Raw genomic sequence first — 26,809 nt, 5'->3', positions numbered from 1 at the left:
TGGCGAAATAAGTGGGTGAAAAGAAATTTTATATTTTACATTAGGAGCTAAAGATCCACATTTGTTTTTGTTTTTTGCTTTTTTCACATAATTTTTATAGCCTAGTACAGTTAAAAAAAGTAGTAGGCTAAAAGCAAAATTATAAAACCAGTAAACAAACAATTTATGAAACAGTAAAAATCTAATATACAAATATCAAATATATATTTCCAGGCAATCAAATATGAATAAATTATATACATTTTATACAAGATTTAAAAACATTGAGAGGCCCATGAGGCGACCATGGCATTGAGAAACTTCCCATAACCGACTGATGTTCTCAGGAGTGTTCGCCTGGTGAGAACCAGTCAAGCTGTGATGCCGCTGTGGGTTTTTCTATAGGGCTTAACAAGAGCACCAGCTGTAAATTTGTGTTTAAGGTTTTGAAAAAATGGTTTGGAACTTGTGTGAAATGTCACTATGGTTTGACATTTTGGTTAATGTTTTTCTTTTTTTTTTTTTACAGTTGAGAAAAACTGCAATACACATCACACCAGAACTTGTTTCCTATGCTGTTAAGTCAAAAACCTTTCACTAGTCACAGGTTTCCAGTGACTGTACGTAAACATTACAGCAAATGTTTTTGATTTTCCGGAAAGTACTTTTTGACATCAGCATGACATTTCCCAGGTACGATATAAACTACACTAAATGTAGTTAGGACTGACTGTACAATTGATCTGACAAACATTTAAGAAACCCACACATTTTCTGACACATCCTCCTGTTTCTGGTAAAAGTATCACAACAGTTTTTCCCCAAATGCAATGTTTATCACTCTGAGGTTTAAAACGCCACTCATATCTGAATAAAGCCCTCTGAAAAAAGTGCACATGTTGGTAGACTAAAGTGCGAATAGAGGTGACATTCTCTGAAAGGGGAGCAAATTTCCTCCACAGGGGTCTTGATATGAATGTGTTCCACCACAGGAGGAAGTCTGCAGATTTGTCTCAGAGAAGCAGATTGTGCAAGCCCCCAATATAGACTAGTCAAGGCAAATAAAAGCATGGCTTGAAACTAAGGTGAAAACTAACATTTTCAAATCCTGTTTTCTGTTTCTGTCACACATTTGCTATTATTCTTGTAAAGCAACACTTGCATATTATGTATGTACAAATGTATATTACTGAAGCTATGCATTGAAGTTATCAAAAAATTACACCAGCTGTTTAAGGGCAACATCCACAGTGGATTATATTGCACAATATGTAGAACACACACAAATTCATTCATTAAAAATGTAATACACAAATGCATAGACAACACAGTTAAAAATAAAAGAGAATCAAAGCATAGTATCTACAGCCAAAACTGAATCACTCATTAATGCTAAAGGAATTGAACAATCATGCAAAGCTGAGATAAATCCACAAATGAACTAAAATAAAATGAAATGTATTTACAGAAAACAGAAGAGGAGTGAAAATTCAGTTTAAACAAGCAGACATTTAGAAGAGATTAACTCATTTCTCTGAATGCATATTTCAACAGAAATAGGACAGAAAAAAAAACTCAATCAGATTGAAATGAAATGGGTGCGTAGGACTGAATAAGTCACAGCAACATGCAAAACAGTATAAAAAACTTTTTTTGCTTATATATGTATACACACACACACATAAGTTGATATAATATATGTATGTATGTATATATATATATATATATATATATATATATATACTATACTAATTTATGTGGTTTTTCCAGTTGCTTGGCAAAAAAGTAAACTTAATTATTCGACCCAGTACAAGGGATATTTACGTGAATGTCTCATATACGCTCTGTCTTTCGTTGAACAGTCATGACCTCGTACACTCCATTGTTACACCTTTTCTCCTCTTCTGTGTGTTTTCTGTTCATTTTCTTCATCTGGGACAAAAGAGAGGAACAATTTAGCTTGATAATTAACCTCTAAACACATTTGCTGGAAAATGCCTCTTTGATATATAATACAAACGTATTGGTCATAGACACTAAGTGTGTAAACATATGGCTGGAGGTAAACAAAAATACTGCAACAGACAAATTTGAAATCTGCACTTTCCAGGTTGCATATGTGTAATGCATTTACAAAGTTTCTGATGATCTTCAGATGTACAGACATGCAATAAGTTTTAGGTGTATGATATTCACCTTTGGCACCAGCCACACTCCAATCACAACGAGTAACAGTAAGAGCACACTGCCAGCTGTGAGAGCCATCACTGGGATCATTAAGTCCTTCATGCCACTCGGAGTAACACCTGTGGAATGGGCCACACTGATCGGTGGCTCTGTAAAGAGAAGTACAAATAACTTCAGAACAGCCAAAGTACTCAGCCAAAGCAGCATCACCAGCTTCAAAACTATGCATTATTTATTATTTCTGTAGATTCTCACTAACTGCACCTTTAAGACCAAGAAAGAAAAAATAAAATAAACAATAAAAATAAACAATACCATTGAAAAGTGTTTTTTTTTTTTAATTAATGGTTTGAAATTAGTCTAATGCTCACCAATGAAAACTGTAAAATCTGAAATATTATTACAACTGATTTTTTTAATTAAATTAATATTGGTTTTCTATCAAGACCATTTTATGTTTGAATATATTTTAAAATGTAATTTATTCCTGCGATGCAAAGCTGAATTTTCAGCATCATTACTCCAGTCTTCAGTGTTACATGATCCTTCAGAAATCATTCTCACATGCTAATTTGCTGTTCACAAAACATTTGTTATCATTATCAATCTTGAAAAATGTTGTGCTGCTTCATATTTTAGTGAAAACCATGATAATTATTCAAACGTATTTATGTAAAAGTTCAAAAGAACAGCATTTATTTGAAATGTATATTTTGTAACTATGTTAACATCTTTATTAATACTTTTGATTAACTTAATGAATCCTTGCTGAATATAAACATTAATTTCTTTCAAACAAACAAACAAACAAATATACATGCATACATACACAAATAACCCAAACTTTTGAATGGTAATGCACTGTATGTCTTAAATCAATACAGGTATATAGTAAATTCTAAATGGTCTGTAATTAAATACTGAAAATTACATGTCAATAAATGAAACAGAAATGTACACTCACCGTGCACCAAAAGAAAAACCCCTGACTCGTCCATTGTACATATACCAAAGATAACATTGCAGGAGCACCAGTAAGCCCCAGTGTCTGTCAGTTTTAGGTTAATGATGTCTATAGTCAGACTCTTGCCGTCATATTCGACTTTAACCCGTTCCTCAAAGTCTTTATGGACAGTAATTTTCTTGTCATCGAAATAGTAGTAGCAGACTCGTCGGCTGATCTCACGTCTGCTGTATAGAGATACACCGAGCGCTTCCTTCTGATGTGCAGGACACTTAATGGTGAAATTGTCACCTTTATATTTGATCCCATCTAAAAATGATTAAAGAAACAGCCTTGATCAGATCACAGCATCCAAACAAACAGAAGTTAAGATGTTAAGTTTGATATAAAGGGTTTTGGGAGAAAACATAGAAGAATCAGGTATTCCTGGCACTAGTTCAGACACCAAAACCAACACCTGGACAGTGTAGATGATCAGTATTCCTGCATTAAGTCAAGTGTTTTCTTAGCATTATGAGTAATTTTGCTTATTTCTGCATATCAGGTAAGTGCTATGTTGTAACTACATCTGACATTGGTAGTTTACATCTTTTTATGCCTTAAAGGTATAGTTCACCCAAAAATGAAAATTCTGTCATCGTACCCTCACATCGCTTTAAACCTGACTTTCTTCTGTGCAACATGAATTATGATATTTTGAAGAATGATGGCGAGCAAACAGTTTTGGTGATTATTCACTTATAACACTGAGACATTTCTCATAATATCTTCTTTTATGTTTCAAAGAAGGAGGTTTGGAATAACATGAGGGTGAGTAAAGTTTTTAACCATCATGAGGCATTTTGGATGCACTCACAAATACACATATAAAAAACAAAAATGAATGTATCACTGTCTAAAGATTATTTCCACTTCATATATATATAACCCTAGCTGCGAAGTGACTGAAAGTAGGTCAAATCTAAACTAATGTAAACACTTTGCAATGCTTTGTAACACACAAATCATCAAAATGTATAACAGTAAAAACACAAAGCACTAACCTGCACTTGCAACAAAGTCGCTGAGACAAAGAACAACCAACAACAAGAAGATGATCTGCAGAGACTTCATTGTTATTGCCTTCAGTGTATCTCAGTCAGTGTTCACAGGAAATAAAACCAACTTCTTTCTGCACTGCACAAGTGTGTATATATATATATATGCGATCCAGCCCACAACTTCTGATGTCACTGAGCTCTTAGTCAGCAAACCTCAAATGAGTGAAGTCACACCAATACTTTCAAATAAACATTTCCAAAAGTTGCTCTTTTTATTTGTGCAAATTGCAAATTGTTCCATTCATTTAATTTATCATTTGAAGAGAAGGCACCAGAGTATATAAACAGTCCTCAGGATCAATCTGACTTCGGCTGACAGTTATAGACTCACTATAAATATTAGGTGGCAGGACAGGATCATCAAATAGACTTAGATGCATATAGGACCACCACATATTCAAGTCAGGGTCAATTAAATAGCACCTTGTCAAACATCTGTCATCGGACCTGTACAATAGGGCTTCCAAGTAATCTTCACTTGAACAAGAAGGCCATAAAGACAACTGGCCCATAAATTGCAGTTGATTTAGGAATATGTCTTCAAACAATAGTTCACCCAAAAAAATGAACATTTTGTCACCAATTACTCATCCTCATGTCGTTCCTCATTGGGTCTCATGCACCAAACAAGCACTGCTGATCTTCCGTTTACCATATTTGATAATCTCATATGTACAGTTAGGTCCATATATATTTTGACACAGGCACAATTTTTATTAGTTTAGCTTTTGACCAAAACATATTTAAGTTACAGTTATATAATGAATATGGTCTTAAAAGTGCAAGGGAGCATAAGTGATTGGACGATTGATTGACCACTTCTGGAAAAGCATTCTTTGGACGGCTGAAATTAAGATCAACCTGTACCAGAGTGAGGGGAAGAAAAAAGTATGAGAAGGCTTGGAACAGCTCATGATCCAAAGCATACAGCATCATCTGTGAAACATGGTGGAGCAGTGTGATGGCATGAGCATACATGGCTTCCAGTGGCACTGGGTTACTGGTGTTTAGTGATGATGTGACAGAGGACAGAAGCAGACCGATGAACTCTGAAGTGTACACTCTGTCTATTTCCGCTATTTCTGCCCAGATTCAGCCAAATGGAGCAAAGTTGACTGGACGGAGCTTCATAGCACAAATGGACCCACAAACAAACAACAACTGAAGTCTGCTGCATTAAAGGCCTGGAAAAGCATCACAAAGGAACAAACCCAGTCTCTGGTGATGTCCATTAGTTCCAGATTTAAGGCAGTCATTGCCTGCAAAGGATTCAACAAAATATGATTTTTTTAATTTATTTATGATTATATTTATTTGTCCAATTACATTTGAGCCCCTGAAAATGGGGAGACTGTTTATAAAAATGGTTGTAATTCCTAAGCATTTTATGTTATATTTTTGTTCAACCCTTTGAAGTAAAGCTTAACGTATGCACATCAATTTTATCTTGATTGTTTCATTTTAATTCTATTCTGGTGGCATATAGAGCCAGAATTATGAAAATTGTGTCAGTGTCCAAATATATATGGACCTAACTGCGTGTACATTGATTAATGTGAATAAAAGCCTAAATTAAGTCATTTATCATATAAAGCGATTGTTTCTTTTCAGAAGACTTTACCAATTATAATACTAAGATTAAATTCAAATGGATTATCTTTTGAAGCATCAAAATTTTGGTTGAATGGACAGAAGGACAAAAATTTCTGTTTTCATTAAAATGTTTCATTTGTGTTTCAAAGATGAATGAAAGTCTTATTGGTTTGGAATGACATGAAGACAGAATTTTCATTTTTGAGTGAACTATCCTTTTAATTCTTGTTTATCAACCTGCCTTAAAGTGCCCCTATTATGGGTAATGAAAGGTTCATATTTTGGTTTTGGGAGTCCGCAACAACAGGTTGACATGCATGCAAGGTCAAAAAACACTTCCATTGTCTTATAATATGCATTTATTTTTACCTTCTTTGCTCAACGACTCCCAAACGATTCGCTCAACGATTCATTTTTCTTTGCATGACGCTAATCTGCGGTGATTGGTCCTAGTGCTCTCATTTTCATTTCATCATGCCTGCAATGCCTGATAAAGCAGCATTTGTGAGTGCAGTGCTGCTTTGTGTACATCATTACCAGGGAAACCGCTATTTTTACCGCTCTAGAAGCTGCACCTAGTGGCAAAGAATGAATTTGCATTTTCATTCAGACCAACACGAAAAGACCAATGAGTGGGCAGGCAATATGCTAATGTTTCATGTTGACATCAACACGAAACGGCTTGGGTTCATTTTAAAAACGACTCTTTTCAATGATTCAGAGTGGACTCTGTCTTTTGAGAGACAATAACTTTATACACGGTGCACTTTCAGATTTATAACTTTGCAGGACGTTTTTATTCACTTAGAGCTGTGTTACACACTGCATGAAAGGTAATTTTCAAAAATCCATACTAGGGGCCCTTTATTCTTTCGTGAGTGTCAATAGAAAATAAATGAAGATTTTTGGCTCATTCTGCGCATTTAAAACTATCCCAGTACATCTCTAACATACTACTCAAAGCGAACATTATAGGAATAAATGAAAGTATTTAATTCATTGAACACTTCACAAATATGTCTACATATTGTCTGAATATTTTACGTGACATATACATTGATATTCATCTGTTTAAGTGACGTGGATTTTTCTGCTCCAAAACAGATGAATACATTTGTACAAAAAATTCATTAAAAAAACATTTGTCTGTCATTGTTAATATTTACTTTGATACCGTTTTATCAAGTGAAACTGTTCATAAACACGCTGTGTTTTGTTAATTCACTTATTTTGAGTATTATTAAGGCATTCGGTTTGATTGTCATAAGACAATCACATAGCTTGCGGCAAATGTACTTTAATGAGGAAGTAATAAATTAGATATTAATGAATATGATGAACTTGTTGATTTATTCATTTCATAGTATAGGCTACTTGTGGAAAAAAAGCAGCTGGAAATGTTGGTCCTCAAAATCTGGGAACTAAATTCAGACAGAGAAAGAAATGAATGAGTGTGCTGCAATATTACTGCTGAACTACTCACGTGACAACTCATCTCTGTGTAACCATACCCTGCAAGCATGCCCCTGTGGGGCACATGCTGGCTTTTTGCAGGCATAGTGGATTAGGGCCAGCCCACACCAAACCTAAACAGGCTGTCTGTGAGCAGCCCACACTATGGGACTGCCCACATTAATCCAATGATCCCAGAGCAACTTTTCTACCTTTGTGCCCATGCAGGTTTGGTGTAGGCAGCCTGTAGTGCAACTAGGAGAATACTAACATTGACTGGCAATTCTTTAGCCTCTCAATTGAACTGGAATGGCTCAAACCAAAAGAGACCTTTTCAGAACCTGTTGTTTCCTATTGGCCAAGGATCCTCAAATCTGGCTCGCGAGATCCGCTTTCCTGCAGAGTTTAGTTCTAACCTCAATCAAACACACCTGAGCATGCTAATCAATGTCTTCAGGATCATTAGAACATCACAGGTGGGTGAGTTTGATCAAAGTTGGAGCTAAACTCTGCAGGAAAGTGGATCTCAGGAGCCATATTTGAGGTGTAACAGATATGAGAAGAGTTTTTGGGCAGTTTTCTTCCTTACCACTAGGGGTGCTAGGGTGTTTTATGTTTCCTGAAGTAAAGCCATGTGGGAGTTAGCAACCCGAAATAAAACTAACAGTGAGTGCGTTTACATGGACCCTCTTAATGCGATTATAATGAGATTTTGGCGATATTGCGATTATGCTTTACCTCATGTAAACGCAATACTTCGATCTAAATAATACGATTAAGCTTATAATCGCAGCAAGCATAATCGTATTAACATAGGTGGCGTACGCCAATTTTAATCGAAATATACAGGCATGTAAACACCTTAATCGCAGTATTGCCGCTCTGACCAAAGTGCGCATGCGCTTGTGACATATATGAATAACGTGACACGCACCTGTAATAATACGGAGATTAGAAACGATGGAGGGGAAGAAAGCATCGCATTCTGAGGAAAACACAACAAGCTGCCAGCAGTCTCTGTGCAACATGATCTCACAGAATTCCGTGTAATGTTCACGGACTTAATTAACCCCGAATCTGTGGTGGCATCACGGAATCGCCGAAAATTCCGTGATGGACTCACAGAAAAAATTCCGTGATGGACTCACAGAATGATACCAATGTAAGTCAGTGACAGGCATCAGCCGTGCTCCACGCACGGAAACCAGTGAATCCGTGCATGGACCACGGCTGATGCCTTCTGTGAGCCCATCACGGAACTTTCAGCGATTCCGTGATGCCACCACAGATTCGGGGTTAATTAAGTCCGTGAACACTACACGGAATTCTGAGATCAGGTTGCTCTGTTCCTTACCCTCATCCAGAAAGGACGAACAGGACGCGACGGCAGCGTATAGGCAAACAAATTCCATCATATTTCTATCATGGCGCCGAAAAAGCGTGGAATACAGCGATACAAAATCATTATGCATTAGACGTAAATAGATTAAAACAGCGACCAGTAACACTGCTCTTTCTGAGTCCATCATTTGTGCTGTCCAGTGGGGTATGTGAATAATGGCAGTGAAAAAATTAACCACAATTCTTAGCGAATAATAAGAATAATGGAAATTGCATGTAAACGGAGTAAGAGCTTTGCTCTTGACATGTAAACATCAAAATGCGATTAAGTCCTTACTCTGATTATTGGAAATAATCGCAATATTAGTGCGCATGTAAACGCAGTCAATGAAGTAAAATAAAATATGAATAGAGATGGGAGGACTATCATCCGTGTATGAATGAAAACAGTAGGTGGCTGGCGGTATGTGCCTATGGCGCAGATTCTGCGGAATACGTCAAAATCATATTCATTTGAATGAAGTAAAACAAATGATAAATTTAATACTAGGATGCAGTTCATTTTAACACTTAGAAATTGTGACATTTCAGACCAAAACAAAATTGAACAGGGACATTAAAAAAATAAATGCATGCACAATAGACTCTTTTTTTTACAATTACAGAAAGAGCAGTTGTAATCTCCAGATGAAAATGCTCTATAATGTTTCTTTAACAGGAAATATTCTGTGAGCAATTTTAAAGGACACTTCTTTTGTTTTATTTGTAACGCAATACCAACTAAGAACTCCCTAAAAATGTTCCCACTCAAATGAAGGAAACATATTAACTGAAAAACAAATTTAGATGGAGGAGAAGAGATATTAACAAAAAGGGACATAATCAACTGGTTACTGCAGAAATACTTTACAGAAATAGAAAATATTTATTATTGATCTGTTTTTGCAATTAGGAAAATGTTATATTCATCAAACTAAATGGAGTAACTTAAAACCCAATTTTGCTCATTTTCAAACAGCCTTTAAAGCTTATTTAGAATCTATAAAGTCTTTAAAAAATCGTAAAGCCCAAAGGACCGTGTCTCTGCAGTCTGCACTGTAAAACCTAACAGTGAAATTCGCTAAATGAAATGAGTTCATTTAACTCAAAAAATTTTAAAAAGTTAATTCAACTCAATATATATTTGTGATGTGAACTCAAAAGCTAATTAGGTTAAGCAGAACTCAATCTAAATAAGTTACTATAAATTATTTTAATCTATTATTACAATACAGTCTATGATTATTACATCTAAATGGCAGACCAGAAAATATTTAAAAGAAATATGAGCTTAATTCATTATATCCAACATTGTTTTTCGAGAAGTCACGTTTGTACAACATAGGGCTATAGGTTATTATGCTTTATATCTACTAACTAAACTAAACCATATAATACCTTTCATAACTAATGAAATAACTAAGCCATAATATAATAAATACATAAATCTATTTCATATTAAGCATAGATTAATCCTTTTAAAGTAATTTATTCGAGACAAAATATTATCCGGGTGTTTTTCAAAAACCGCGCGCAGACAATCACGTCCGCTCGCGGCTCATCCAGGCTGCAGCCTGCAGCTCACTTACCGGATCACAGCCGTGCGGCTCGCGACGCGGTCACGGAAAATAACAGGTAAGCTTTCGAACTTCTTTATTCCTGTTTAAAGCACTTTTGAACCGTTTTGTGTTTTGTCAATTTTATCTGAAGATTAACCAGCTCAGTTATCATAATGTGTGTAATGCTAGCTAGCAAAGAAGCAAGGAGCTAACGCGCCATCACATCAAAGTTATCAACGGCAAGTGTTAAATATGCAGTGTTATACACAACAGTTTGTCAGTGGTGGTAAATTAAGAGAGATTTTTTTTTTTTGTGTGTGTGGTTTCTCACAGCCGGACACAGACAAACCCGCAAATTATATTTTTAAACCAGAGAGACAGCCGACAGACCATCTTCCTCATCTCTAACCGTCACTCGCGCCACAGATCTGAAGCGAGGTAAAGCAAACACACATTCCCTGTATTACAACACGTTTAAACTTTTTGTTAATCGTTATTTATTATCCGCTTTGTCAGTTTCATCTAGAATATCCATGTGATGCTGATCAAGTTTACTAAATCCGCCGAAGCCCCGGTGAACAAAGGGGCTGAGGACCGTTTATAATGGCTGTTTTGTTAACTTTAGTTAACATTTTACACTGTTATTTGCTCCTCACTGTCTTATTTAAAATTCATACTAACAAATATTTGTCGTGCTTTTGAAATCAATCTTTTCAGTGCAAAGGCAGCGAGGAGGGGTGGTGTTATGTCATTGGCAACAGGACGGCTGCAAAACTAATATGAGCCTAAAATGAAGTAAGTAGAATTCACATTAAACAAATTGATGGGCTTCAGTGTTGTACAAGATGTAATTTGTTACGTTATAAACAGTTATTTAAATACATAGTTTTTCAGTTTTTATTTTTTGATGAATTGCTATTAATGCAATGCAAATGTAATGATGACCAGAAATGACCAGCAGCACAAATGTTAAGTCTTCTGAAGCTAACTATACTTTTTTCTGAATATTAGATTGAAATTTAAACCTAAACATTGATCAAATCATGAATACACAGCACAAATGAAAAATCACAAACCTCAACTAACATCCCACAAGAATGACATTGACATCTAAAAACCAGTCATGTTTGATATAATGTAGTGTGCCACCATTTTGATTCAGAGTGAATAACATCTTAAATTTCAGTTTGTCGATCATTCTGTCAAAGTCTTTTTGCATGTTGTGTTGGTTCAGAAGAATACCAGTGAAGTCTTTAAGTTCTGATTATAGTTATATAATTATATACTTCACTAATAGAGTCTGGGAATGTGTCGTCACAGCGGCAATGCAGTCTGGGAATTTAGGTCACGGGAGCTACAGCGGAGACTGAGTGGTAGTGAATGTAGACTTTTTATATTATTTAATGTTTATATTATTCTACTTAAGATCGCGTTGCAGTGGTTAAGGCTTACTGTATCATCAATTGTCATATCCCTTTGCACGGGCGATGTGAAAAACGTGCTTTCTCCGCGTTATAATGCCGAAAAAGCAGAGGTTTTACCTGCAAACATTGATGATAAAGGCTGTGGCAATTGATCATTCCAACGCGATCTAAGTCGAATCATAAACATTAAATATGTCTACATTCACTACGGAACTCAGATGAAAATTAAACCGAAACTCGTATGGTAAACATCTAAAATAAAATGTGGCATTATAATTCATCTCTGTAGATTTAAAGGGGTCATATAATGGTACATGCACTTTTACAAGTTGATTGTACTGAAATGTGTGTTAGCAGTGCCTGTACACAACCATCATAAAATGATAAAAATCCATCCAGTGTTTTTTTTTTTAATCTCCTTATTTGTTTTACCCTGTCTCAAATCAAGCCGTTCGACCGTGTGACGCCACACGGTCGGACGCCTCCCACGATGGTTGATTGACAGCAGTGTTTCAACACAGACCCGCCCTTGCTCGTGAGCGAGCTGTCAATCATAGTCCGCGTCATTGTTGATATACGCTGGAGCTGTCTATGAGCAGAATGGCGTCTAAGCGATTGTGGTGTTCTGTTCTCGGGTGCAATAATGAACACAGCAGTCATTTTGATGTTCCTAAGTCCGAACCGCTGAAGACACAGTGGCTGAGTTTTGCTTTTGAAGGGAATATTCCCCACGAGCAACGTCAATGTTTTCATGTTTGCGCGAATCATTTTTCACCAGACTGCTTTATAAATGAAGGTCAGTATAAAGCTGGTTTTGCTAAGAAGCTGCTCCTGAAAAAAGAATCGGTACCAACTATTCGTGTTCCTGCTGAACCTCCAGAAGAAGTGAGTGTAACGTTTAATTAACCTTTATATTAATCTTTGCAAATCGCTAGCACGCTTCACGATGTATGTGGCTAATGTTTACATTCAGGGTACATGCATGTTTTCTATTCTGACGTTCTCAATATAATTAATAATCCCACGTTTATAATGAACAAAACGTTATGGTTATTGTGTTATTACAAACTGTACGCAGGTATTAAAGTTAACATGATAACACTACACTAAGCTTACTTTTGTAGATGGTTTATAACGGTGTCTGTTAAGAAGTAATGTAAAAAATTTAAATAAATAAAGTTATAACTGCATGAAAATTAATGGTAACACAATACCTGCAAAATACTGTTTACATCCTGCAAATGCATATGATCCAAGACTATAAATACTCTAATTGATGTTTTTCAATATTATGCCAGAATAAGTTATGTTATCTGTTACCTGTTCCGGGTCCGACTCCGGTTCGAATTGATACGGTTGCACAGTATCCTCAGAGACTCCCGCTGCCATTGTTCAAAATATACCCTCACAACTGTTGTCAAGGCAACACTCCACGTGTGTTGTGTCAAAAACGCCCCACAGAACAGAGGTGCGGGGCGAGCAAAGCTCATTAGCATTTAAAAACACACGCACTAAAACGGTTACCTCTATAATGGCTTAATTCTTAACACTGAGCAGTTGTACCGGGCAATATAACCATGATCCACTGTTTGAGAATAGCTGTAGTGTATTCTCCCCTTACAAAATTAGGCATGGTTTTGCTACTCTAACCATAGTTTATCCATGGTATTTAATAAGATTGTGGTTATAGGAATGGTAATACATTCACCAAAAACACGGTCGCTACACGTTTACTATAGTAAAACCATGGTCAATTGTCGTAAGTGTTTTAGCAGTTAGCATATATCAGTACCACTGTAGTGAAGGAGACTGATTAGTAATGAATATTTGCAGCCTCTCAGACAAACAAAAGCGATTTTTTTTTTTTAATTTTTATTAATTTAAAGAGATTTACATATTAGTCCGTCTTATTCTAAGCGTATGTAAGATGTTTTTCAAAAAATATGAATGTAAAACGGTCTGCTTTTTCTGTGGTGATTTGCATTTGTTTACGCTGTGCGCTCCTGAGCGTGACCTAAAACATGGCGGAATCCGGACACGGCGTGACGTAGGTTCCCAAGCTCTATATAGATGGAAAAATGATTTTTTATATATTTCTACTTGCACTTATCCTAAAGTTACTTTGGTTTTTCATAAAGATGTCAGGTAATTGCCTTTGCTAAGTTTGTAGTGGTTGAAAGTTGTCTTGTTATGATTCATAAAAATAAGCTGTCCATAAATGTTGCTTAAGTTAAATTTCTGTAACTTTGTGTTTTTGTCTTCAGGAACAATAATGACATCAGTCATTCAAGCTAGGATCCTGGCAGATCTACTACTATCTGAAAATAAGACACACAAGGTAGGACACATGACAACTTTATATTTACTTGGCAACATTTTAACCTTTTAGCTGAGATCGGCAGAAATGACTGAATAGTTGAACATTCAATTCAAGCTCTAAAACATTCAGCTTTTATTCAGCCATGAAAATCCTGAATAAACAACTCTGGAAGTTATGATGTGAAAAAGTACTACAGGGTTTTAAATGGGCACATACTTTATTGAATAAACACTTCCCCGATCTTTCAAATCTTTGTCATTTATGAAAATTTAAATATGATGTCTGCTTTGTTTAAATATGATGATATTTGGTGACATACACTAACACTTTTTTTCTTTTTCTTTTTACCGCATTTAGAAAAAGGGAGCCTGATCAGGTACAAAAGGCAGCTGTCTCCATCTTTGCTGTTAAGGAGGAAGAGGGAACATTGTCTTTAAACCCATTGGATGTTTTGATTGTATTTGAAGATGATGACTGCCAAGTCTTGGGTCAGTGTACTGGTGCTTTTTTTTGGAACTAAAGTATTACAGTATACTAACTACTTAAAGTTTATATATAAGTGCTGTTAATCTTGAGGAAAGTGTTTTTAATTTTTTTACAGAAAAATTATCCACTGTGTTTCATATTATTTAGCAGTTATTTATTATTATTATTATTAATTATATTTAACATTTAAGATGGATTTTGTTAAACATTTCCTTGTTTGTGTGGTCGTTACTTATTTGGTAAAGTCTGATAAGATACCTTAAATGTTATATTTTTGAATATAAAGCCCACTGATTTTGTTTTATGCTTGAAAACATTTGTTGTATTTCAATAAATACTTGAGGAAACACTCCTGTTCTGTCATGATTTCTTTGTACCAGTGTTTTTGCTTCTTATGTAACTTTATTGCTTTGAGTTTGATGAACTTAAACCATTTAAGGCAATCGGTTTCCTCAAACCATTTAAGTAGCAAAGTGGTTAATTTTAAGTTGTAAAGACTTAGTCAGTTTGAGTTCAGGTAACATTCTAACTGAGTGGAATAAACTTAAAATGTTCCAAGTTCAGTTTACTCTAATAATTGACTAAGCCAACACTAAAAAATAAGTTAATTTAACTCGATGTAAATGAGTTATGGTACTCATATTTATTAGTTTTAAAACTTAAATGGTTTAAGGCAATCGGTTTCCTCAAACGGTTTGAGTTACCATAACTTGTCCGGTTTTACAGTGCTAAATGAATTTAAAATATGCTTGTGATGCCCTTTTTATTTTTATTTTTTCCTCCCTAGTTGTATTTTATTTTGTATAATTTTTAAAATAATTTGTGTTATTTTTATTTTATTAAAATTGTCTAAATTTGTATTTACAAAATGTGTAAATATGAGAAATATGTGAAGAATTTGCTGTTGAATTTTGTCATTTTGAAAGTAAAAACAAAACAAAAATAAAATAATAAAAAAACGCCAAAATCCCGAAGAAGAAGAGGGAGTTAGCAATAGCAAGCAGCAGCCAGCATGGCTCACCTTCTGAACACATTGTGCTGTATCCTGGTTGTAGTGGTGTATAGTCTAGTTTTTATTAGTGAGTATACTGTGATTTTTTTTTTCCCTCCCTCACCCGTCCCAAAGCGACACCCCATAAGCACCACTCACTAATGTGTACAGTATGCATCTACATGTAACTGACAGCATTCCGAAAGACTGCTTATGCAATATCAACATGTCAATTTATTATAAGCAACAAATGACATTTACAGCTGGGGAGACTGGACTGATTTTCTACTGTGTTAATCATCTAACTCAGCCAGTTAAGAGCTATGTTTTTCCTGAATATGGTCCCTGAAGCACATGTTTTATCAGCAATTTTCAATGCACATTTAAGAGTGCCTGTTTTTAAATTCCCTAGCCTGACCTTCAGTCCACAAGGCTGGCCGGGAGTTCTCATCTCTCTCATCATCTGAAAGGAGAAATAAACATTGTATTCAGTTTAACTGCTGTACACAGACACACACATATCTGTGTTATCTCTCCTGCATTCTCCTCGGCGAGTGAGTACTCATTTGAGTTTTTCTGCATCCTGTGTTTGAATGCTTATAAACACTTTTGAATGTTTAAATGGGCAAGGCATAAAAAACGCGTGCAAATGATAAGCTTTTGTGGCAACGCGCAGCAGTGGCGCAATTTTTAGGATGGCCTCAGATAGTCAGTTGAAATGAAAGAGTTGCGCAATAGCACTGGTCATCAACAGAAACACAGAGTGATTTTCAAAAAGTCAGTGCTTCGATCGCAACACAGACTGGGTGAATGAACGCGTTAAAGTTCTGTCACAAAGATGTTGTTACGTATCTTCACGCTTTTTTAAGTGGGTATACGGAAATCCTTGACCTTCGCTGGTGGGTATACGCCATAATACCAGTGTATCATGTAGACTACACCACTGCCTGGTTGGGAAATGTGTCATTTCAAGCCCAGTCTAAAGTAAGGAGTTGATGTTTTTTGCAGAGATTTTACATGTATGTATGGCCTATGTTTGGATTGATGCTAAGAGTTTAAGACAGTGTATTTGTATGCATTTTAGAATGACTCTTTATTGGTGAGGTCACCACATGGGTGTCACAAGCCAGGCTTGAACTCAGGTCTCTGGTGTGGTGGTTGAGATCTACCACTGAGCCACGGGAGTGGTAATGTTGGACCCAAACGAAACACTTAAGGCAGTATTCAAGGAAATGTAGATTTATTTAAAAAAAAAAAAGAAAAGAAAAAAAGTCTTTGCAAGAATTATTCAACAAAAGTTCTTCTCAGACCGAGGTATAAACAACAAAAACAATGGGAAGAAAAAACATGAGAAAATAAAAACTCCACAAGGGAAGAAAACAGAACCAAAGAACAATAACAACCACAGAAAGGAACTCGGGATACCTTACTTGGGGTAGCTAGAGAGGCTTTAGCGAGACCAAGCAACAGACACAGGGCAAAGACTCAAAAACCGAGTGAGAAACCAAGGGAAAAATACACAACTTAAATACACTGGGGGGAACAAGGCACAGGTGAGCTGATAATGCTACCAAGGCCACACGAGGAAGAACTAAGGCAGGGGAGAACACAGGGGACCTCTAGAGGCACGGAGATAAACTACAGGAGGTAGGATGCTGACAGTGGGACCATAGTCTGGACTAATTTTTGACTGTTCCTGGTTAGGAAGAGCCTGGTGTTTGAGAGCTGTGGCGTGTTTTCATTACAAGAGGTTGGATTATTCATTTGCTATCAGCCAACTTCAGCTACGGACAGTGTTTGGACATTTATGCTCTACAGATAAGACTTTTGCACACATCAACTTTCACATGACGAAATCCTACAATCTTACATTGCTTTGTTTGCTTTCTTTTGTTTTTTTGTACTTTTGTGTATTTATATTTTTGGCTATATGTAGCTGTATTAACCTGAATTAAATGTTTTCTATTTTGTATTTAATAAATTGAAATCCCTTTGACTACTGTACATTTTTGACAGTACATTACAGACATTAGTTATGTAGTGACTTCATCCATTTCAGATGTATAATAACGTTTTTTTCCAAAGACTTAAGTTACAGTAGCTGGAAAGTATTTATAGTGAAACAGATTTATTGTTGTAGATTAATTGTGCGGGCCCTGTGTGGGCCTAGTGAGGGCAGGGCCAGTGCTAAGGGGCCAACATTTTGGCAATGAGCAAATTCTCAGGGGCCCTGCGCTGGGGGCCCTTAGGCTAGCCCTAAGTGGGCCCGTAAAGGGCCACCACAGGCTTGTTTGCATGGCAAGCATTTCCTGAATGTCTGCAAGAACAGTTTTTACAAAAAGTATTTTTAGTATTAATGCACATGCTTCAGATTGTCATATGGCAGTCACATAGCTTGTGGCAAATCGACTTTAATGAGGAAGTGAAATAAGACATGCTATGAGGAACTCGTTGATATATTCATAATATACTTGCAGAAAACACTGCTGACTGCTGGAAATCATGGTCCTCAAAATCTGGAAACTAAATTCAGAGAGAGAAAATGTCTAAAAGTGTAAATGGCAAAATCATTTAAGTGTGCTGCAATATTACTGATTAACTACTCACGTGACAACTCATCTCTCTGTAACCTTAAGAATTTCCTGAATGTCTGCAAGAACAGTTGAGAGCAACATCTCGCTCTTCTTTGTGCCATCCAGAAACACTGTATAAAGTGCAAAGACGTCACTCACACAATTCATGACAATAGAAGTGATTTAAGTCACTGTGCTCAGTGTTAAAATATTATAGTACCTATACGCCATTTACAGTTTCTTCCATCGCTTTTCTGTTTTTCAAGTACTGTAAATGGGCCAAACATATCCATCAAAGTAACCTGGTGGATCTGGAGGCACATAGACTTGTGAGCTATCGGTTAGAGAAAGGGAAAAGGTGACAGACTCAGCCAAAAAATAAAGTGCATCAAACCAGACTCATCTAACAGGAGCCTCATTCCTACCTTCTTCTCTCTTTACATATCTTATAAGGGATCTGCAGGAAGTACCTCTTGTTGAACAATGTATTAAGTGGCCTGGAAGTACAACATGGATCCATGAAAACATGTAAACTGTTCATGATCCAAACTCAAAGTCAAGCATATTCAGGTGATCCAGAGGTCATTCACACTACTGAATAATGTAACAGAAATGTTACATTAAGTTTGTTGCAACACTCACTGAACTGATATTACTGTAAATACCTCACCATCTTAACATAAAAGTTTTAAAATTGTTCAATGATGATGTAAAGCACTCATCTTTGCTGTGAGAACCAAAAGAGCAAACATAAGGTAAATTATTATTTTTGAAGATAAAACTACTTTATAAAAATCTCTATAATATTTATTCTTCTAAAAAGGCCCATTTAAATTTGCATGAATAATAGGATTGTAATTCTATCAACTAATGATCAAGTAAATAAACTGTCAGTGTATCTGAGCATACATAATATAAATTAATTAAAATTTTAAATGTGTACCAAGTACAGTTGATATATACACATATAAAGTGATCGTGTCTCTTCAGAACACGCATTGTGCGATTCATATGGACTATGTTTATAATGACTTTTTGAAGTATCAAAAAGTTTTGGTTTCAGTTTTCTTCACAAGCTAAGTCAAGTCACGGTTGATCTTCACGAATCAAGCCAAGTCAAAGCTGATCTTCAAGAACTAAGTCAAGTCACGGTTGATGTCAGAGAGTTGAGCCAAGTCACAGTTGGTCGTCATCAACCGAGTCACGTCTCAGCTGATCTCCCAAAGTCACGTCACGGCTGCCCGTCCAGAGTCACGTCACGTCACGGCTGCCCGTCCAGAGTCACGTATGGGCCAATGAGGGTCTTATTTGTTAAAATTTTTGTTTGCTTAAAAAGTAAATTTAAAATAATAATAAAAATAGTCTGGCCAATCCGAGGCCCCTGCACACGTAGGGCCCCTAGGCTGCAGGCAAGCCTGTGCGTTAATCCGCAGCTGGCTAAAAGGCTTCCTACCAGTGGCTATTCTCACAAAACTTTACATCTACCACAGTTTTATCATAGGTAGAATGCAAAATGTTTCAATACAAGCATTTCAATCAAATGTAATTTATGCAATAATTCAAACCTTCAACCTACGGGAGAAAATCAACCCGCCGCAACAGTTTAGCCCAATTCCGTGGGGAAAAAATGCGGATTTGGCAACCCTGCATCCAACACGAGCTGCATCCAAAGCGATTTAAATACTCCGCATATTGATGGCGGCTTCCTGATGCGCGAAAATTATATTCAACATTAGAATGTTTGCGGCAGCAAGCAGTAATAGACAGAAATTGAGATCAGGATTAAAAAAACAGTCCCGTGCAGGGCTTTAATACAAAAATGCACACAATGAATGGCGACTGTAGAGAGGAAGAGCCGAATCCCGGACATTTTGGGCGATTTAAGAAATCCCGGCCGGACGCAAAAAGAGGACATGTCCAGGACGTATGGTCACCCTAATGGAACTCTATAAAGCTACCCTAACTGATACGTTGTAAATAAAACACAGCTTAAATCACTTATTATTGCTCATGAGCTCTAAAAAACCAAGGACTCAAATGGACTGAAGTGATGCAGGCCTACTTTCTTACACCAATGATTTTCATAGCAACTATGACAAGACATACAAGCTGTGATTTTGATTGAACTGAAAGATTGCCATTCCAAGCCTGCATAGTTTGGTAAACTTCCCAAAACTGCTTGGTAAAACAACATGACTTACTCCGACCAACCTGAGTCTTCTTAAAAATATAGTCTTTGTTGGAATCTTGAGCAGAGATAATCAGTGTAGGCTTTCCAAGTCAATGAACGATGAATGACCACCCAAGATACTTGAAGGCATCCACTTGTGCAATACTGCCGTGCAAGGGCAAGACCGTAACTTCGATTTTGGTCGAAAATTAGTTATGGATATTTTTGGGACATTCAACACATCCTTTATCATGTGCATAAGTATCTTGAGTCAATCTCGTTGTTTTTCCGAGAAAATAATGGGTCGTCTCAACCCAACGTAACTTCGAAACCAAGGAGAAAGGCAGAACACCATATAGCCTAACACCAGTTACGGCTCTTTCACTTTGTTTGGAACGCTCAAAATGAGTTACGGCGTTCCGACTTTGTTTAACTGCGCGTCAAAATGAAGTTACGGTGCCGGTTTTGAGTTATACGGTGTTCTGCCTTTTTTTGTTTGTTTTTTTACTGTCCATTTAAAGTCTGACGCATTTACGGTGTAGAGAAACAACAGCTCCGTATAAAGCACTGTAAAGACTAGATGTCATGGCAGTAAATCGTAATCATGAATAACCTTTAAAGATATTTTTTTTCTTTTCCTTTTTATAATGCAGATTATTCACCAGGATGTCACTTCTAGTTGGACGTGTGTGGACTCGAATGCCGTAGCATGTAGCATGATCAATCATAAAATCAGTAGCCTACTAATAGTTAGCAATTAAATCCATATCCTACCTTTTCTTGTAACCCGATAAAATCAATCCATGGAGATCAACGTCGTCGGAGATGTTTAATGTTTAATTAATTTAAAAGCATTCTGAGCATTATTCCTGCTTGCTGGCGTTCACGTAAATCCACGAGTCATTCTTTTAGGTTAGGCTATTTCATTCAAGTCAATATAAAAGCAATTAGGCATATGTCTAGCATTCTTTTGCGTTACTGAGCATAGCAAATAAATCGGTATCCACTCACGTTTAACTTTTAGTCTGCTTGTTACGGTCAAAAAACAAAAAAAACATTCACGTTATATGTGCAATAGCCTGTATGAGATAGCCATGATCACTATATTTCATACAGATGATGTGGAAGTTACTGCCTTTTGCCTTGATGTGACTTCTCACTTTTTGCAGACAATGCAAAAGCAGAGTACAGTAATTTCAAAATAGGGCTAAAAATCAAGTTTGAGCTCACAATTTTTTAATGTAAATAATTTTCATTACTAAAATATCTAATTGCCAAATTTCCAATGTCCTACCTACACTGTAAAAAATGGCCGTGATTTTAACGGTAAAAAACTGTGAAAAAGCTACGGTAAAAAACTGTTAAATGGTTAACGGTAAGTTCCCCTAATATATACGGTGAAAAACTGTAATAGACATTTCAGACAATTTTACGGTGAAATATATATGTTATTATTTAAAAGCTGCTTGTGATGGGCTTTGGTTCATCATGTGACTTTCTCATCACCACCTGCATTTGGTGGTTATCAGTGTATTTCAAAGGTACAAAACATATTTCAGTATTTCAATAGGTTGTTATATTAACATTATATCAGTTTACGGTATTTAACTGTAAATTTAAGTTAAAACGGTAAAACCTAAAACGTTGCTACCATATATTTTACAGTATAATTCTGGCAACCACAGCTGCTGGTTTTTTACCGTAAATTTTACGGCATTTTTTTTACAGTGTATAGTACTGAGACTGCTCTCATTAGAGTTACAAACGACCTACTTTTATCATCTGATCATGGTTGTATCTCTCTATTAGTGCTACTGGATCTTAGCGCCGCGTTTGACACTATCGACCACAACATTCTTTTAAATAGACTAGAAAATTATGTTGGCATTAGAGGAAGTGCACTGGCATGGTTCAAATCGTACTTATCTGGCCGCCATCAATTCGTGGCAGTAAATGAAGAGGTATCATACCAATCACAAGTGCAGTATGGAGTTCCTCAATGCTCAGTACTTGGCCCCTTACTTTTCACGCTTTACATGTTACCCTTGGGAGATATCATTAGGAAACATGGTGTTAGCTTTCACTGTTATGCTGATGATACTCAGCTCTATATTTCTTCGCGACCTCATGAAACGTACCAATTTGCAAAACTAACGGAAAGTATAGTTGATATCAAAAACTGGATGACATGAAGACAATTTTCATTTTTGAGTGAAATATCCTTTTAATTCTTGTTTGTCAACCTGCCTTAATCTTTTGCGTGTGTCAATAGAGAATAAATGACGATTTTTGGCTGGTTCTGCTCATCAAAAGATTACCAGTACATCTCTAACATACCATTCAAAGCAAATATTATAGGAATAAACACAAATGTCTACATACTGTCTGAATATTTCACATAACATACATTGATAATCATCTGTTAAGTTTGTTTTTCTTCTCCAAAACAAATAAATACATTTGTAAAAAAAATAATTATATAATTATATATAATAATTATAAATAATTTTAATAATGTTAAAAATCATTTGTCTCTCACTTGTCTGTTTACATTTACTGTGACGCACGCATGTCACGTGAAATAATTTATAAACATGGACTGCTCAGTTAATTAACTTATTTTTAGTATTAATGCACATGCTTCAGATTGTCATATGGCAGTCACATAGCTTGTGGCAAATCGACTTTAATGAGGAAGTGAAATAAGACATGCTATGAGGAACTCGTTGATATATTCATAATATACTTGCAGAAAACACTGCTGACTGCTGGAAATCATGGTCCTCAAAATCTACAGGAGGTAGGATGCTGACAGTGGGACCATAGTCTGGACTAATTTTTGACTGTTCCTGGTTAGGAAGAGCCTGGTGTTTGAGAGCTGTGGCGTGTTTTCATTACAAGAGGTTGGATTATTCATTTGCTATCAGCCAACTTCAGCTACGGACAGTGTTTGGACATTTATGCTCTACAGATAAGACTTTTGCACACATCAACTTTCACATGACGAAATCCTACAATCTTACATTGCTTTGTTTGCTTTCTTTTGTTTTTTTGTACTTTTGTGTATTTATATTTTTGGCTATATGTAGCTGTATTAACCTGAATTAAATGTTTTCTATTTTGTATTTAATAAATTGAAATCCTTTGACTACTGTACATTTTGACAGTACATTACAGACATTAGTTATGTAGTGACTTCATCCATTTCAGATGTATAATAACGTTTTTTTCCAAAGACTTAAGTTACAGTAGCTGGAAAGTATTTATAGTGAAACAGATTTATTGTTGTAGATTAATTGTGCGGGCCCTGTGTGGGCCTAGTGAGGCAGGGCCAGTGCTAAGGGGCCAACATTTTGGCAATGAGCAAATTCTCAGGGGCCCTGCGCTGGGGCCCTTAGGCTAGCCTAAGTGGGCCCGTAAAGGGCCACCACAGGCTTGTTTGCATGGCAAGCATTTCCTGAATGTCTGCAAGAACAGTTTTTACAAAAAGTATTTTTAGTATTAATGCACATGCTTCAGATTGTCATATGGCAGTCACATAGCTTGTGGCAAATCGACTTTAATGAGGAAGTGAAATAAGACATGCTATGAGGAACTCGTTGATATATTCATAATATACTTGCAGAAAACACTGCTGACTGCTGGAAATCATGGTCCTCAAAATCTGGAAACTAAATTCAGAGAGAGAAAATGTCTAAAAGTGTAAATGGCAAAATCATTTAAGTGTGCTGCAATATTACTGATTAACTACTCACGTGACAACTCATCTCTCTGTAACCTTAAGAATTTCCTGAATGTCTGCAAGAACAGTTGAGAGCAACATCTCGCTCTTCTTTGTGCCATCCAGAAACACTGTATAAAGTGCAAAGACGTCACTCACACAATTCACCAAAATAGAAGTGATTTAAGTCACTGTGCTTATTGAGTGTTAAAATATTACAGTACCAATGTCATTTACAGTTTCTTCCATCACTTTTCTGTTTTTCAAGTACATGGGCCAGACATATCCATCAAAGTAGCCTGGTGGATCCGGAGGCACATAGACTCGTGAGCTATCGGTTAGAGAAAGGGAAAAGGTGACAGACTCAGCCAAAAAATAAAGTGCATCAAACCAGACTCATCTAACAGGAGCCTCATTCCTACCTTCTTCTCTCTTTACATATCTTATAAGGGATCTGCAGGAAGTACCTCTTGTTGAACAATGTATTAAGTGGCCTGGAAGTACAACATGGATCCATGAAAACATGTAAACTGTTCATGATCCAAACTCAAAGTCAAGCATATTTAGGTGATCCAGAGGTCATTCACACTACTGAATAATGTAACAGAAATGTTACATTAAGTTTGCGGCAATACTCACTGAACTGATATTACTGTATATACCTCACCATCTTAACATAAAAGTTTTAAGATTGTTCAATGATGATCTAAAGCACTCCTCTTTGCTGTGAGAACCAAAAGAGCAAACATAAGGTAAATTAAAGGCCCATTTAAATTTGCATGAATAATAGGATTGTAATTCTTTTAACTAACGATTAGGTTTATGTATGTGCATTGACTGGTTTTATTATTTTACATGTCAAGCAAAGCCGAAATTAAATCTGTTCATCATATAAAGTGAGTCTCTTCAGAAGACTCATTGCTTGATCACGTTTACATGACTTTATGAACTTTTAAAGCACCAAAGTTTTGGTTTCATAGACCTTCAATAGAGGGACAGAAATCTCTCAGGTTTTTAAAAAAAAAATCTCAACTAATATATGCGTTTCAAAGATGAAAAAAGTTATACAGGTTTGGAATGACAAGAAGATGAGTCACTGACTACAGAATTTAAATTTGTGGGTGAACTCTAATGTCACAACAAGTTTGTCACGAAAGATCTTCTGCATCTAATGAGGAGCAAGACAGATAGAGTTCTGTCCTATCTTGCCTTCGAAACATAACTGTACAAAAACGTTCTCCTGTATGATTTCCTCTTCATCTTACATAAAAGGTAGTCTGTTGAACAAAATTACCCATGATTAAAAATGAGGAATCCCTCCACTATAAGAACAAACACATTGGATGGCTCAAATGCTGTGTCTTCTGCATGACCACGAGACGTCATGAAGCCCTGAGGATCCTCCTGCCACGAGCCAATGTCTGCCATCATCCTGTCCATGTGCAGGGCATCCAAAGCTGCAGAAGAGTTTTGTGAAAAAAATGCATATAAAACACACTTTTGCAAAATAGGACAACTGGCATGTTGACAGACATTAAACATACAAAAACAAATCTAAGTATCAAATAACAGGACTGTTCTTACTGTCATATTGCTTAAAGCCATTGACATCAGCAGGGACCACCGAGTCATCCTGAGAAATAGACACAAATTAAGAATTTGACAACAGGATAAGGTCTAAATGACTAACTGATCTACTCAGAGGGTGACAACTAAATTTAGCATATAAAGTGGGCGTAAGTTAGTACCTTGAAAAAGTTGTCTTGAGAAATAACGAGGCTGTTACGCAGAAGCTCCTGGAGGCCTTTACTCAGAGTGGTCTTTCCTCCATTTGTCATCCTGTCAATTCATGTACAATTCACGTACAATTCACATATGCTGGAGTGAACATGGGATAATATTTGAACTTTTTACACGTTTAGTTTACTCACCCACCTATTCCTATGATTAATTTTCTCATTTTAAGTCAATACCGCAGTTTTTTCAACGTATATTAACATTTCAACTTTTGTTAAGCAGCGGGAGGCATGCATTTAAGAGGATTGAGAATATTTTTGCTATCTGTTAGTTAGTGGAGTTAGTAAATGTGGACTTAGCTCAACTAAGGTGTTTAAGAAAGTCGTGTATGGTGCAGCTCTTCTTCTTTCTTCACTTACGGATCAAAACTGCTCTATAGCGCCGCCTGCAGCGCTGGGTCCTCACTGGAGGACAGATACATTCACAACCAGTTTCAGTAGGCTACTATTCAAAAAGATAATTCACCCAAAAATAAAAATTCAGTCATCATTCAATCACCGTCAAACCTGTATGACTTTTCTGTGAAACATAAATGAAGATATTTTGAGAAATGTCTCAGTATTTCTTCTTTATGGAATCAATGTGTAATTAATTCTAAAAAATAAAAAATTGCACACACACACACACACACACACACACATATATATATATATATATATATATGTGTGTGTGTGTGTGTGTGCATATGTGTTTATATATATATATATATATATATATATATATATATATATATATATATTTTTATATATTTATATATATTTATATATATTTTTAGATATATATATATATATATATGTGTGTGTGTGTGTGTGTGTGTGTGTGTGCGTGCATATGTGTTTATATATATATATATATATATATATATACAGTCATGGCCAAAAATATCGGCACCCTTGGTAAATATGATCAAAGAAGGCTGTGAAAATTAATCTGCATTTTTAATCCTTTTGATCTTTTATTTAAAACAATTCACAAAAATCTAACCTTTCATTGGATAATAAGAATTTAAAATGGGGGAAAATATCATTATGAAATAAATGTTTTTCTCTAATACTCATTGGCCACAATTAACAGCACCCTTTTATTTAATACTTTTTGAAACCTCCATTTGCC

General features: G+C 36.0%; 2 protein-coding genes and 2 long non-coding RNA genes across 7 annotated transcripts; 1 reads left to right on the top strand and 3 right to left on the bottom strand.

The window, feature by feature from the left end:
- Nucleotides 1-12: 12 nt before the first annotated feature.
- Nucleotides 13-4,314, bottom strand: si:ch211-165d12.4 (uncharacterized protein LOC100142635 homolog). Its single transcript, XM_058769217.1, has 4 exons — nt 4,174-4,314; nt 3,131-3,439; nt 2,176-2,315; nt 13-1,911 (listed from the first exon to the last, which is right to left on the bottom strand). Exons 1-4 carry the CDS (start codon nt 4,241-4,243, stop codon nt 1,813-1,815), a joined length of 618 nt encoding a protein of 205 aa, XP_058625200.1. The 5' UTR covers nt 4,244-4,314; the 3' UTR covers nt 13-1,812.
- A 4,266-nt stretch (nt 4,315-8,580) lies between these two features.
- LOC131538009 (uncharacterized) lies at nt 8,581-15,692 on the top strand. Its single transcript, XR_009270453.1, has 5 exons — nt 8,581-10,290; nt 10,548-10,652; nt 10,932-11,009; nt 13,903-13,976; nt 14,316-15,692. It is a non-coding gene; the product is annotated as an uncharacterized LOC131538009 (long non-coding RNA).
- A 218-nt stretch (nt 15,693-15,910) lies between these two features.
- On the bottom strand, nt 15,911-23,315 carry LOC131538008 (uncharacterized). Of its 2 annotated transcripts, XR_009270452.1 has the most exons (4): nt 18,434-23,315; nt 18,229-18,342; nt 18,043-18,139; nt 15,911-17,958 (listed from the first exon to the last, which is right to left on the bottom strand). It is a non-coding gene; the product is annotated as an uncharacterized LOC131538008 (long non-coding RNA). The 2 variants fall into 2 exon arrangements; XR_009270451.1 differs by having other exon boundaries at nt 18,229-23,315.
- Nucleotides 23,316-23,598: 283 nt separating this feature from the next.
- nmrk1 (nicotinamide riboside kinase 1) lies at nt 23,599-26,065 on the bottom strand. 3 transcript variants are annotated; one of them, XM_058770325.1, is made up of 8 exons: nt 25,835-26,065; nt 25,648-25,738; nt 25,484-25,532; nt 25,194-25,356; nt 24,322-24,393; nt 24,124-24,230; nt 23,934-24,030; nt 23,602-23,849 (listed from the first exon to the last, which is right to left on the bottom strand). In XM_058770325.1, exons 2-7 carry the CDS (start codon nt 25,735-25,737, stop codon nt 23,942-23,944), a joined length of 570 nt encoding a protein of 189 aa, XP_058626308.1. In that variant the 5' UTR covers nt 25,738; nt 25,835-26,065; the 3' UTR covers nt 23,602-23,849; nt 23,934-23,941. The 3 variants fall into 3 exon arrangements, with proteins under 3 accessions (XP_058626310.1, XP_058626308.1, XP_058626307.1); XM_058770324.1 differs by having other exon boundaries at nt 23,603-23,849; nt 25,831-26,065; XM_058770327.1 differs by lacking the exon at nt 24,322-24,393 and having other exon boundaries at nt 23,599-23,849; nt 25,831-26,065.
- Nucleotides 26,066-26,809: the final 744 nt, after the last annotated feature.

The sequence above is a fragment of the Onychostoma macrolepis genome, chromosome 03, assembly GCF_012432095.1.
Source record: "Onychostoma macrolepis isolate SWU-2019 chromosome 03, ASM1243209v1, whole genome shotgun sequence".
In the NCBI taxonomy this organism is placed as follows: Eukaryota; Metazoa; Chordata; class Actinopteri; order Cypriniformes; family Cyprinidae; genus Onychostoma; species Onychostoma macrolepis.
This window is presented reverse-complemented; position numbering and strand designations above follow the sequence as displayed.

Bases quoted from the DNA above. Each gene is read 5' to 3' on its own strand.
- nmrk1 (XM_058770324.1), bottom strand. From the start codon at position 25,859: ATGAGAAAATTAATCATAGGAATAGGTGG. The intron at 25,739-25,830 runs GTGAGTAAACTA...ATGAATTGACAG, and splicing joins TTAATCATAGGAATAGGTGG to GATGACAAATGGAGGAAAGA. The intron at 24,231-24,321 runs GTAGGAATGAGG...TCTAACCGATAG, and splicing joins ATATGTAAAGAGAGAAGAAG to CTCACGAGTCTATGTGCCTC.
- si:ch211-165d12.4 (XM_058769217.1), bottom strand. From the start codon at position 4,243: ATGAAGTCTCTGCAGATCATCTTCTTGTTGTTGGTTGTTCTTTGTCTC. The intron at 3,440-4,173 runs GTTAGTGCTTTG...AATCATTTTTAG, and splicing joins CGACTTTGTTGCAAGTGCAG to ATGGGATCAAATATAAAGGT. The intron at 2,316-3,130 runs GTGAGTGTACAT...TTCTCTTTACAG, and splicing joins GGTTTTTCTTTTGGTGCACG to AGCCACCGATCAGTGTGGCC.